General features: G+C 42.7%; 1 protein-coding gene across 1 annotated transcript in view; it reads right to left on the reverse strand.

Annotated features, from left to right (window-relative positions):
- Nucleotides 1-10,801: 10,801 nt before the first annotated feature.
- Nucleotides 10,802-14,015, reverse strand: part of LOC133751110 (autism susceptibility gene 2 protein-like) — a 737,772-nt gene continuing 734,558 nt past the window's right edge. The window contains exon 6 of the mRNA XM_062181011.1: nucleotides 10,802-10,894. Within this exon, the coding sequence (XP_062036995.1) occupies nucleotides 10,802-10,894 (93 nt within the window). The remainder of the gene's footprint in view (nucleotides 10,895-14,015) is intronic.

The following is a 14,015-nucleotide window of genomic DNA, read 5'->3' on the forward strand; positions in this document are numbered from 1 at the left end:
ATCTCTCGCTCTGTCTTTCAAATAAATAAAACAAATATTTAAAAAAAGAAGGTTGGGGTGGCATACAGAGAGCTGTCTCCATCCGGGCTCCTGCATCATGGCATATGGCACTGTTAGTGGATAAGTATTACCGAGTCCATTAAGTTGAGTGAGAATGTGGGAAAAAGTATTTTGTCTCCCATTCCTAAGTGAGAGCAGCCTCATGGATAAATTCCTTTTTTCAGAATAGAGGAATTCAAAGAAAACTGCTAATGAAGACCTTGGCTAAATGCTGGTTTTCAAAGAAGAACACACTGATGCAATGTGGAAAAGTGGGAAAAGACAGGGCTTTAAAAACCAGTCACCACACAGGCAGGTGCACACGAATGTGCTCCCTCATTCTCTCCGGGGACATTATGAGATGAATGGAGGAGCGAGTAAAGTCAGACAGCAAACTGGAAAATGATGGGCCAGACAGACTGACCCTCAGTATTACTTGACAGGTAAGGTTTAGCTATCTTTAACAAATACACTGACACAACCTGGTATTTTTATTTTTTATTTTATTTATTTATTTTTTAAAATTTATTTATTTGAAAGTCATAGTTACACAGAGAAGAAGAGGCAGAGAGAAAAAGAGAGAGAGAGACAGAGAGAGGTCTTCCATCCGCTGGTTCACTCCCCAGTTGCCCGCAATAGCCGGAGCTGTGCTGATCCGAAGCCAGGAGCCAGGAACTTCCTCCAGGTCTTCCCATGAGGGTGCAGGGGCCAAAGGACTTGGGCCATCTTCTACTGCTTTCCCAGGCCATAGCAGAGAGCTGGTTTGGAAGTGGAGCAGCCGGCTCTCGAACCAGCACCCATTTGAGATGCTGGCACTGTAGGAGGTGGCTTTATCCCCAACCTGGTATTTTTATTACTGAAACCATACTAGATAATGGTGAGCAGGTGGCCAAGAGGACTAAGCAAGAGGACTAGACGATTTCAACAGTTTCAGGGGAAATAAAGGACAGGAAAAGGATGTATTGTGATAATTCAGAAGGTAGGCCATAGTGGGTATATACAAGCATGTTTGAAGATAATGAACTTTTTCCATGACAAAACTAGTTAAAGAATTCATCACAATTTAGTATAATCACCAGGACTTATTATGGTTCTATAAGCTTAATCAATGCCTTTAGTTTTCAGGGTACTGTATAAACACTGGAGTTCTATAAATAAATATTAACAATGTCTGCCAGTCTCTCCTTTTGGGGTATGGCCCTTTTTTAATACATGTTTTTACCTAAATGTCATCCAGTAAGGAATTTTTAGAAATTTAAACCTTTGAAAGAACCTATACTGACTGAAGAGTTATTAGTTACTAGAGGATAGCAGGGTGCTGAGGGAGGCAGGCTGCAAGCACCAGGAGAACATACAATACCTTCTTTAGGACCTCCCAAATGTCTTGTGTTTTCAAAGGCCCTACTATTTTAAGAGATCATTTTTCTATTTCAAGCCCCAAACTTGTGAACCATGAAAACTCAGTAAGAAAGATCCACACACACTGAAATACCTTATGTGTGTACAAAGTACAAAAATGAAACTAGAGGTACTCAGTCTGAAATGTTAAACCTACTTATAAAATGAAAAAAATAATGTACTAGTCACCAACAGTAATTCTCTCATTTAATTGAACGTTTGTTGGGAAATTATAATACACTTAGTGGCTTTTCCTTTGCTTCTTCACACTGCAATATATGGTACAAATACAACTATGCACACAATATGTAGTTTAGGCCAACTTATGGGAAACCTCAGTTTGAATTAAAATTTAAATGCTCATACAAAGGATTAAAAAAGAATATAGAATTATCCCAAAGCTATGCAATTCTAACTAACAGCTAAATGTTCTTAGAGGGCACATTTCATGAAGGAAGACAACCCACTATCCATGAAAGCAAGGAATAGTAACAGCTGGCAAAATTGGTGCTTTCAGCTAAGCCTAAAACGATTAACCCATGCCTTATAATCTTTGCAACAGCCTTTTAATGAGGCTGTGCAGTTAAAGCTAAGACAGAAAGCCTACCCTTTAGAACTCTTTCTAAATTGAGAAAATGTAAGCCAGTGTATACAGTCAGACACCAATGAGGAATATTTTCTAGAAGACTCAAAGGCTTCCCAACACATCTTTCTTCCCTGTCACATTGGGTACACCACCTACTTTACAGCTTTAATAGTAGCTGCAGCAGGACCAGCGCTGTGGCATAGTAGGTAAAGCCGCTACCTGCAGTGCCAGCATCCCAAATGGGCACCGGTTCAAGTCCTGGCTGCTCCACAGAAGATGGCCCAAGTTTTTAGGCTCCTACACCTGCATGGGAGACCCAGAAGAAGCTCCTGGCTCCTGGCTCTTGGCTCCAGTCTTTGGATCAGTGCAGCTCTGGCCGTTGAGGCCACTGGGGAGTTGAACCAATTGGATGGAAGCCCTTTCTCTCTCTCTCTCTCTCTCTCTACCTCTCTGTAACTCTGCCTTTCAAATAAACAAATCTTAAAAAAAATTGTAGCTGCAGCAACTACCCTCCAAAAAAAAAAAATCTCAAAAAATTGTGCTCTCCTATAAACAGGTATTGGTGAGTGACTTAGTAACATTCAAGACACTTTGCACTGTGAAAGCACTGGTGACATTCCTGAGAAGCAGTTACACTTTTTTTCCATCCATGTTTCCATTAGTGCTCTCAAAACCTGACAGGTAGGCACAGCAAGGCCATGTGGCAATGCTTTATTAGCCCTGGAAAGAAGGAGATATGATAAATATAATGTCTGAGGCTACAATGTTATTGGAAAGCTGCCTATTAACATTTCACCTGCATATAGTGCCATTTGAACACATAAAAATCCATAAAGATACACACACACACAGGTACGCAGTATAGTGCAGTACACATGTATGTGTCTGTGATCATGAAATAACCTGCTAGATAAGGTGCTTAGTTTCTTTTATAAACAAAGCAATCAGAGCCATCTGGATCCGTGTGATTTCCCTGTCACTGACAGCTCACGTGTCAGACTGTGTACCCTGGTCTCTAATTGAGAAAAACAAAACAATATGGCACCTAACTTAATAAAACAAAACAATTCGGCACCTAGACCTGAGAAAGGCTAGGAGATGCCTACAATCAAATAGCGATATTAAAAAAGAATCCCTAAACCAAAACTCAGACCTAGTGATTCAGTATGTCTGATTCAAATTTTCCAAACTCCTCAGTTTGGAAACCTTTAGGCTGGAGCACTAAGAGCTCAACGATGGGTCAAGGAAGCATGGGCTCCAACTTGCTCACCACTTCCTTGATCCCGGTTCAAGGTGTGGTGGCAGAGTGCAGACTCCACGGCATCCGATACCATTCCAGAAGTGAAAATGCGAAGACTTCACACTCAGTCCCAAGCACCTACTGTTCTGTACAGCATTCTCTTCTCCAGTAACTTCTGAGAGGCCACAGTGTGGGGAACAGAGGGGAGCGAGAAGCAGTCACATCACCCATTTACAACATGTGAGTGTCCAGCCACGTTGTTTCAGAATGCTGTAAAGACGCAGCCTCAATTTAAGATCTGAGAAGGTGCTTAATGCAAGCTCTCCTGTGTTAGAGAAAATTAACAGAGGCTGCCTTGAGGCAAAAGAACAAGGCTACAGGTGAGATTACCTAGAGGTGCCCAAAGAGTTTGGAGGCAGAAAAACTTGGTGGGTTACGAAAGGTTGAACAGAGTGGAGCAAAAAAGTTAAACACAGATCAGTTCCATCTGTGTAGCTCTGAGTTCAAAACATTGCAATGTATTTGGGAAAGAGTTAATTAAGATTACAGAACATGACATGACGTTATATCAACTTATTTTTCTAAAAGAAGAATGAATTTTGCATTTTCATTCAACTGATCAAATGTTATCTAAGCATTGCTTAATTGCCTTAATGGTTTAATTCTATTTGCTGCCAATCTGATTAGCAAACTATGTGTCTGTGGGTGCACCCGTGTGGGCTGGCACTAAGTGGGAGGGTGAAACCTATTACTGAGAGAACAGCAATGCAGAGCCGGCTGGCTTTCGGTGAATTGAGAAACCACAAGTGGTGTGAGAAGGTCACTCTATCATTTATTTTAATTTTCTCCTCTCCTGTCTTCCCAGTCAGAAACTTGCCCTGGACTGGAGACCACTAAGAGCACATGTTAATTTGGGTTAAGGAGAAGGTGAGGCTAGGTATTACTGCCAGTGTAGTGATTTAATAGGAACCTGGATATAGTTTAATAACTCCTTCATGTCTCAGCCAGCCATGGTTCATGCGGATTGGGGTTACAACTTATAAGAGGTATTAAAGACATTATTAATATCTTAGGATTTTGTCTCTTAGGACATTACAACAATACATAACCTAACAGAATAAAAATAATTTCTTTGAACCGGCACAGGAATGTCTAGTGACAAAAGCACTGGAATTGTTTGCTTTTACACAGGATAAAAGCAATGAAGTAGGGATTTTAAACAAATTCTGACCTTGTCGGAAGTCACGTTTTGTCTTTGTTCTTCAACTTCAAACTAGAATGACTGGTTTTAAATTTGGTTTTCAGTGGCAGGTGTTGTGGCATAGCAGGTTGAGCCAATGTGATGCCTGCATCCCATATGAGTGCTGGTTCCAGCTCTGGTTGCTCTACTTCAGATCCAATTCCCTGCTAATGATCCTAGGAAAGCACTGGAAGATGGTTCAAGTCCTTGGACCCCTGCCACCCACATGGGAGTCCCTGATGGAGTTTTGAGCTCCCAGCTTTGGCCTGACAGTACACAGGATATCAACTGGAGATGCAAACCCCAAAAACATACACAAGCAATATCTACAATGGGAATCTGGCCTGAAATTAGAATAGAGAGTACTGAGGTTTAAGAAAAATGAGAAAGCTAGGAGTCAGCATTTTAAAACCACAAAGACAGGACACAATTCCCCAAATGACAGTTCTGGAGGGGGGCCTCCCTTGTGTCTGAAGTAAAACAGACAGACAACAGCCCACTGGGGCCACCCAGGCTGGCTCTGACCAGCCCCTGGAATGCAGGCCAAAGAGACGCTTAGTACATGGACATGTATTACACAGCGGCACGTAAGATCAGTGAGTACAATCCATCTTAAAGGGCCTCCAACTTGCAACTCAGGCATAAAAAATAAAATAAAGCTGCCTGTCATTCACATGAACTCCAATCCTATTTTATGAGAGGGAGCAGAAAACTAGAGAATATGCTTTTGCCCTTCATCTCTCTGGCTATGGAGGATTTCCCAGGCTATGCCACTAGCTATGACTGCTCTTTCACACAGTGAAGTCACCTCTGAGTGAGCAGCCTAGCACATGCAAAGTAGTACACTATTCCTGAATATGTCCTCAGGATCTATAATGGAAGATAAATCCTGTTAGGCTGGGCATGGCAAGGTAATTATTTCAACTGCTACATTTCTGTGGAACAAACAAAACCATTCCAGGCTCATGCATTTCCTATTTAACACCGAAGGGAAGAAACACTATGCTCACCATGCCCAGAACACAGGCTGTCACAGACCAGTGGCAACCAGAAGGGAAGAGAGGCCTCGTCTGTTATCACCACTGGATATCAAAGTCCTCTGGGCTACATGTGCTCCTATCTGCCTGTCCAAACCAGCCTGTGACCGAATGGTGCTAAGCAAGAAGCAAAGGAAAAATGATCATGGTAGGAACATCAGGGCATTTTGGATGCAAAGCAGAAGCTTATCTTTTTTACTGTTGCAGCTCCAGAGAAAATCAATTTTGACACAGAACTGCCACTTTACAAGCAAATAACTATACTTTCCAATAACCTAATCTGTGCAAAGCCTACTGAAAATTCCCTAAAGAACCAGTAGTTAAAACCTCCATTAAATCAAAGGGTTTAATATGGGAAGGGAAGAGAGGATGCAGTTTGACTTGGGAATGTAATGGACTCAGTGGGGAAATAAATATGTTGTTTTATGTGTACAGTTACAGAATATGAGAACACGGCATTCATTTCAAAGGGAATTCTCTTGCTGTGCAGCTTATTCCTAAACAGATGTGATTTTTGCTTATTCAAAAACATTTAGGTAACAATTACAGCATAATAAATTATAATTGCCATCATCTTCCAGCTACGCAATGCCTTCTATGCAAACACAAAGAAAAGGCAATTACATGAAACTGTAAAACTCATTTTCAGGTAGGTTCTGCAGCCTGGATTCAAATAATCTGCATTATTCACATATAAACACTGTGTTGTGCCACACATACATATCCTACTATGCGGCTTGGAAACTACCTAGCAACTAACTAAGGTTTGTTAATCACAGGCTAAGATGGTCCCCAGCAGGGTGGTTTTCGGGGTGCCAGGAATGCCTTCCAGCCCTCAGAGATCTGCTTTTCCAGTCTTCATCTGCCCTCCAACACTGCACCATGCAGAGCTATAAGCCACTGCCCACTGAAATCAAACACTCCAAAGCAGTGGAACATGATGTAGGCAGTAGTGTGTTGAAACCTTTTAAATAAAGGGCCAGATCTTCAACAGGGCAGCGAACTGGAGCAGGGGGAGAAGAGCACTTTCCAGATGCTCTGATGGCAAGGAGGGTATGGAAAGCAATGGTGTCACCAAGATGGGGACAGCAGTGCATGATCTCAGGGGATGATGGAAATAGCCAAGTAGGAGTGAGCAGAAAAGATACTCATGGCAAAAGGAATGGCTCTATTATTCCCAAATTTGTTCATGCCCTTTGAAAGTTTTTGCAAACTTGAGAGTAAGAGAGAGACAGAGGCAGAGAGAGAGAGCGCTCAGATCTACTGGTTCACTGCTCAAATGTCCACAAGGTTAACTCCTGCACCCCCAGGACACGACTGAAGATGCAAAGTGATTTCCCATGTGGGTCGTGGGGACGCAATCACATGGGTCATAAACACTGTCTCTTAGGGCATGCATTAGCAGAAAGCAGAATCAGGAGCCAGAGCCAGGAATCAAACCCAGAAACTCCAGTGTGGGAGGCAAATGCCTTGGGAGCTTGTGCAGGGGAGTACAGCTACTCATATACCCTTGACGGAAGACTCACTCTCCTCCAGTGATGAAAGTCGTCCCCTTCGGCTGAGTGCGCAGCTTTGGGGGGGATGCACAAGGAGTGGTGAGGGAAGAAGGGGACACTAGCCAACCACATGAGCCGAATCAGTGGCAATCGTGGGGTGACAGGTGTTGCAGCCAGATCACCCTCATATCTGGCTGCAGTTGTCTTTTTTTTTTTTTTGACAAGCAGAGTGGACAGTGAGAGAGAGAGACAGAGAGAAAGGTCTTCCTTTGCTGTTGGTTCACCCTCCAATGGTCGCTGCGGCCAGCGCATTGTGCTGATCCGAAGCCAGGAGCCAGATGCTTCTCCTGGTCTCCCATGCGGGTGCAGGGCCCCAAGGACTTGGGCCATCCTCCACTGCCTTCCCGGGCCATAGCAGAGAGCTGGACTGGAAGAGGAGCAACCGGGACAGAATTCGGTGCTCCGACCGGGACTAGAACCTGGTGTGCTGGCACCGCAGGCGGAGAATTAGCCTATTGAGCCGCGGCGCTGGCCTGCAGTTGTCTTAATTCCTAGACCCAGTGTCTGTCCTGACACCCCATTTATATCAATTTGTAATTTCACATGGCTGAGTGATGGAACAGAATGTCCTCATTTGACGATGAGGCACTGTCTTCCTCTATCTCTCACATTTATTTTAAAACATCTCTGATGGGTGGAATAGCATGGATAAATGAGGGTGCAGTACTTGCCTTAGGATGAACAACTAACTGATAAACCAAATAAACCGATATAACTAGCAGTTGGGAGTTCTAGATTTTACTAAACATCGGTGGTTCAAGCTCCCCTAACAGCTCCACTGCACAGCACAGAATTCACCTTTACTTCTGCCTCAGAAATGCAGGGACGGAGGAGGAAGGGCACAGGGCTTCCTTCCCCCGGAGAGGCTCCCAGTCCGCAAGGGGAGACACTGATGTGAACAAATGATGACCACACGGAGGAGAGCAGTGCTATAATGGAGGCAAGCGCCAAGGGTTGGGTAGGAACAGGGCAGGGACCGGCCACCTGCTCAGAAGGGTCTCAAGAGGACTTCACAGCGTGGCGGTTCTCTTCTGAAGGAGAAGAGACTTGCTAAGCAGACAAAGTAGGGAGAGAGGGTAAGCAAGGCCCTGAGAATGTGTACAAAGGCAATCTGCAAAGCGAAGACGGAGTGTGACAGCTCTGTGTTAACCATAAAGTGCTTGGCAACAATCGAGAACGGCCACTGTTAATAAGAAATCCGCACAAGGTGCTGACAAGGGTCTCGGGCGCTTGCTCACTCGCAGCAGCACCAGTTTGATTCAGGCTGCATCAGAGCACTAAGTTACCAATTTAAACACCATCTACGCACTGAAGCATTGTTAATTTCCTTTTGTAACTAGAAGATAACCATCCCATAACCACGACTGAAGAAAACTGGAAATAGTTCAGAAGAAAATCCCCAAGCATTCTCTTAATGTCTCCTTTGTTTCTGCTATTTCCGAGCTCCTCTGCAATCATGCATTTGATTCTTCCATTGAAAGTTTACACTCGTCCTCTTTATGAAACGTGGAACTTTCAAAGAATAAAAAGGCTTGTTGCTGAGTTGGTGACACCTTGCTGGCACAGTGTGCTTCCTAAAAACAGACAGGTGCCTTCTGATTCCTAAAACACAGGCAGGCATTTATATAACCGGAGAGGCCCTGAGAAACCCCTAGACCTGAAGTGTTAAGTCTCAATGGTGAGAGAGCTTGAGTGACTATGACTGTACTTTCACATGAAGCGTTCTAGATTGGAATGTAGCAGGAAATCAAGGCTTTACGGTAGCCCAAGTCTGTGTAGGTAGTCATGATATATCAGGACATGATAAGAACCAAAGTATTGCCAGAGAGTGCATGCTTGAAATATCTGATGCCACATATGGCATCACGGGGAAGCGCACATTCGAAGTGTGAGGATGGTTTTATCTATGCTTCTTTACCTAGCCCTGTGTTGAGAGAGTTGGTGGTGGCTAGCGCCATGGCTCAATAGGCTAATCCTCCGCCTGCGGTGCTGGCACACCGGGTTCTGGTCCCGGTCGGGGCGCCGGATTCTGTCCCAGTTGCCCTCTTCCAGTCCAGCTCTCTGCTGTGGCCCGGGAGTGCAGTGGAGGATGGCCCGAGTGCTTGGGCCCTGCACCCCATGGGAGACCAGGAGAAGCACCTGGCTCCTGGCTTCGGATCAGCGCAGTGCGCCGGCCGCAGCAGCCATTGGAGGGTGAACCAACGGCAAAAAGGAAGACCTTTCTCTCTGTCTCTCTCTCTCACTGTCCACTCTGCCTGTCAAAAAACAAAACAAAAAAAAGAGAGAGAGAGAGAGTCGGTGGTTTTCAGCTTAGACCAAAATGTTACCAGGCTTAATATTTATAAACAGAAGCCCTCTCACCAGTTCACTTTATTCTCCAAGCTTACTAATCTGTTTCACCACTGAGATGCAATATGAACGCCATCTTAAAAGGAACCACATAACCTAAAGAATGCCTTTGCTTACTTCATCTTGAACTTAATGCCTACATCCTTCATCAAACTTTAGCACTAAAACAAAGTAACATGAATCCCATGTCTGAATTTCTGAGAATCGACTGTATTCTTCAGAGATTCCTAAAAACCCACATGATCCATTTTCCTAAGTATCTAAAAACATATTGCTTCTCCCCAACATCAAAAGAAGGAACTAGTTATCTTTTCTGAAAATAGGAATTAGCACATTCTTACACTGTCTTGGCTTTCAGAAAACTCAGTGCCCATTTTGTCAACAACCTCAGCAACCACATGAACATGCTGATTTGCAAAGTCGTTTTCTTACCCCTCCCACCTAGTGGTCACTTTTATTTGTATTTTATTAAATTGCCTCAAATGCCTTTTTGAAAACTATAGGGTAAAAATAATTATCATAGCAAATTAAAACGTATTTACTTCTTTACTCAATTTCCTCAGTTGGCTCATATAACATTCCTCTGCTCAGCTCAAACACAGGAATTACAAAAGTTAACAGAGGTCATGACAAGTACATTTCTGTTCTTTATGGCAAATAAGAATGCTGACTGACAAAGATGATGGGATGTTTAACCGTTATAAAACTAATTTCCAGCTGTAAAAGCAAAGCTCAATTTCGTAGAATATTCCATTGGAGAAATGTATATTTAGGTAGACAAATACATCAACTACAGACATCAGATATATATGTGGTTCCACAGAGCAATATCATACCATGTGAATAAGGAAAATGGAAATAGAGTAAAATTAGGCCACCTATCTTCAGCTTAATGACTTTAAAACCTAGAGGTGCCACGGTTATTTCAAATTTATTTTAACTGCCTATTATGTTTGGCTAAGGAGATTTTTACAGCAATACATTGAAAATATACACACTATGTAATGACTTTGCTTCTTGGCAGGCAGCACTCTTTTAAAAATCTAATTTATTAGAAGAAATGCTACAGTCATAGTTTAATGCCAAACAATCCCAGATGGGCAGGTTAACAATTGTCAAAGGATCTGATACCTGAATTGGGATGTGAGGAGTAGAAAAAAAGAGGGACAAATGAAGGTTAAACTAAACCAGACTGCAAATGAGAAGGGGGGAAGTGTTTAATTTCTCCTTAGAGCTACATGTCTGTGAGCAGTAGATTCTGTATCATGTACTGTACCAGAGTTCAATGTGAATGACCCAACCACACTGAACTAGGATCCTCTACCCAATCTGAGAACAGAAAAGAAGCTTTCTTTATTACTGACACAGGGTTAAGTTTTGCTGATATCCCCCTTTGTATTGTTTCCACATTTTAAGACATAGTTTCTCACCATGGCACATCCTCCCTGACTTCGGAAACAGATACATGAAGATCCAAAATGATTCAAAATCATGTCAAGTGCCCTTTGATAAAATGCTGTGCTCTATATTTTTATGTAATATCATTGATAATTTGTTTTACATGGAAAATTATTTTCTTCATTACACAGAAAATCATAAACTTATTTATAATAGAATTTTACAATTTGTATCTGCCAACCTCTAGACATGCTTTGAGAAATTTCCTGTGAGCAATCTGTTTGCTGGTCCTGTATCGTGTAAAGTTTGTCACAAATTGCTGATTTCCACACACCCTGGAATCTTGGCTAAATTTAGTTTCTTTGTCATATGGCAATACACTTTGGATGATGTCATTTTCCTCATTAGTGACAGAAGTTTCAGCATACTGTGATATCACGTACAAAAATGCTACCCCCTTATTAAATTAGGTCTCTTTCTAGCTTTGGGGCCCAGAATGTATTGTAGAGTTGATGTTATTTATATTTTGATTTCCCTGTAATACACATGTTAACATACTCAGTCTCTAATGGCCACTGCTCTTACTTGTAACCTCATGATTCAGGTTTGTGTCTCTAATGTGCTTCATGAAGGCAAGAACTGGTAATAAATTCTAACAGTGACTTAGAAGAGAAGTCCACAGTCACCTCATCCCCAACTTTCCAAACAGCTCTGGACTTTGGCCAAGACACTCGACCTTTTTGAGCTACTGTTTTCTGAATCAAAAAGGAAGAGTTGGGGCACTGTGGTGCAGTAGGTTAAGCCTGTGACCCTGGCATCCATATGAGAGTGGGTGTGAGTCCTGGCTGCTCCACTCTGATTCAGCTCCCTGCTAATGCACCCAGCATGGCAGTAGAAGATGGCCCAAGTGCCTGGACCCCTGTCACTCATGTGGGTGATCTGGATAGTTTCGGGCTCCTGGCTTCAGCCTGGCTCAGCCAGGCTGTACCAGTAGATGGAAGATCTCTGTCTCTCCCTTTCTCTGTAATTCTGCCCTTCAAATAAATCTTGAAAAATAAAAATAAAAAAAGTTGATTTGGACTCCTAGAAGATCTATAAACTAAAACGCTGTGTTACTAGTGTTTACTTTCCCCTTTTCTTCCTCAGTACACCCCATGAGAATATTGGCAAGAGGGATCAGAAAATGGAATTCTAATGTTTCGTTTTCAGGTAGAAGCAGAAACCCCTAGACATTCCTCTGGCCCTCCTACACAGCAAGTTGTCGATAAACATCTACTAGAGGAGTGAATGAAGTGCCACAGAGGTCAGAATTTTTTTTTCGGGTTTCGGAATATTCTTAGGCGTCTTCCAGCAGCTCTGGAGTGAGATTACAACCCATTTAACATTTGATCTTATGTGCAGTGACTCACTTTACTTTCACTCTCATCCACGGCAACTGAACATGTTAACCTTTTCAAATGAGTACTTTAAAAACATTTCTTAAAAAAATATTTTGAGTTAGTAGAGAGAAGTTTGGAATAGATTAAGCTTCTTTTGAATCTATAAATCACAAACCGACCTCGTGAATCTGGCTAATTTTCGCACTGTTCAGAATCTGTCTTATTAACTCCGTTAAAATGAGGAGACACACCCAATGATCTGATCCTCTGCCTTTTTACCCTTGAAGTGACAGCATTCTCTGCTGAGTCCTGGGTAGATTAAAAGGTATGCCCTACGGGTTGCATTATCTCTACATCATTCATGATGTATTACCCTCAGTTTAAATGAGTGAGTCCCATTTGCACAATTGCCCTATTAATTTACTTATCATTGATTTACACCACTTTTGCTGGAGATCTTCTGCCAGAACCCTATTTAAATGCATTCTCACTAGCTCAGGTTCAGAATCTTCCTCCCCTGCAGGGCCCCCTACCTCATTGTTCTTCCATTTGTCTTCATTTATCCGTCTTTTATCTCTATCCTCCCCTGTTCCTCCCTCTCCTGCCTTCTTTAGTTTCTTCTTGCTTCTCCATTTTTCCTTCTTGTTTAGCCTTCCTCCTCTCTTACTTAAGAGCACCTAATAAATTTCCAATTAGAGGCTGGCCACACAGAGAGAAAAAAATCTGAAAGCTAGGAAACACAGGCAGACTGAGGTCAGGAAGAAGAAGAAAAAAGCTCAGACCACGAGAATTAATTCTGGAATCTAATCTGAGGACTTCAAACATTAAAAGTTTTACCAAAGAGGACACTTTTGATAAAGATGGGGGAAAAATGTCCCCTTTGCCACCTCAAATATACTTCCAGTTTATTTTTTTTACCCCTAGGTCTTACCTTTTGAGGCATATTTACTATAATGCTAATAAGCAGGTGCTCCACTCCTTCAGCTGTAGCCAGAATCAAAACCAACACCTTGGCCGGCGCCGCGGCTCACTAGGCTAATCCTCCACCTTGCAGCGCCGGCACACCGGGTTCTAGTCCCGGTCGGGGCACCGATCCTGTCCCGGTTGCCCCTCTTCCAGGCCAGCTCTCTGCTGTGGCCAGGGAGTGCAGTGGAGGATGGCCCAAGTCCTTGGGCACTGCATCCCATGGGAGACCAGGAGAAGCACCTGGCTCCTGCCATCGGATCAGCGCGGTGCGCTGGCCGCAGCGCGCTACCGCGGCGGCCATTGGAGGGTGAACCAACGGCAAAAAGGAAGACCTTTCTCTCTATCTCTCTCTCTCACTGTCCACTCTGCCTGTCAAAAAAAAAAAAAAAAAAAAAAAAAAAAAACCACAAAACACCTTTGGGAGCATCGAAAATCAAATACCAGTGAGAATATTTATAGGCTGAAATATAAGCATCACTGCTAAGACTTCTAGAAGCAGGGGTTTTAAACTCTCATTATGTAACTTTTTTTGGTCAGACCAGAAAAAAAAAATCATCTTTTGTTTTTTCCCAGGTAACATATCGTAGCCACCTACACTATCATGGGTTCCCTACCCTTCCTCTCAAGGACTCATTTGATTCACTCTGCCAAGCAACAACTAGAAATAATTTATGCAAAATAATAAACACACAACTGGAAATGACATTAAAGATAAACTTACTTTACATGACCTTTCCACTTATGTGTAAGAATCTTGTTAATTTTACTTTCAGACTTTTAATTCTAGCAAACAAAAAGATGAAAAGAAGAATGTAGTTACCAAAAGA

This window comes from Lepus europaeus, chromosome 21 (genome assembly GCF_033115175.1).
Source record: "Lepus europaeus isolate LE1 chromosome 21, mLepTim1.pri, whole genome shotgun sequence".
Classification (NCBI taxonomy): Eukaryota; Metazoa; Chordata; class Mammalia; order Lagomorpha; family Leporidae; genus Lepus; species Lepus europaeus.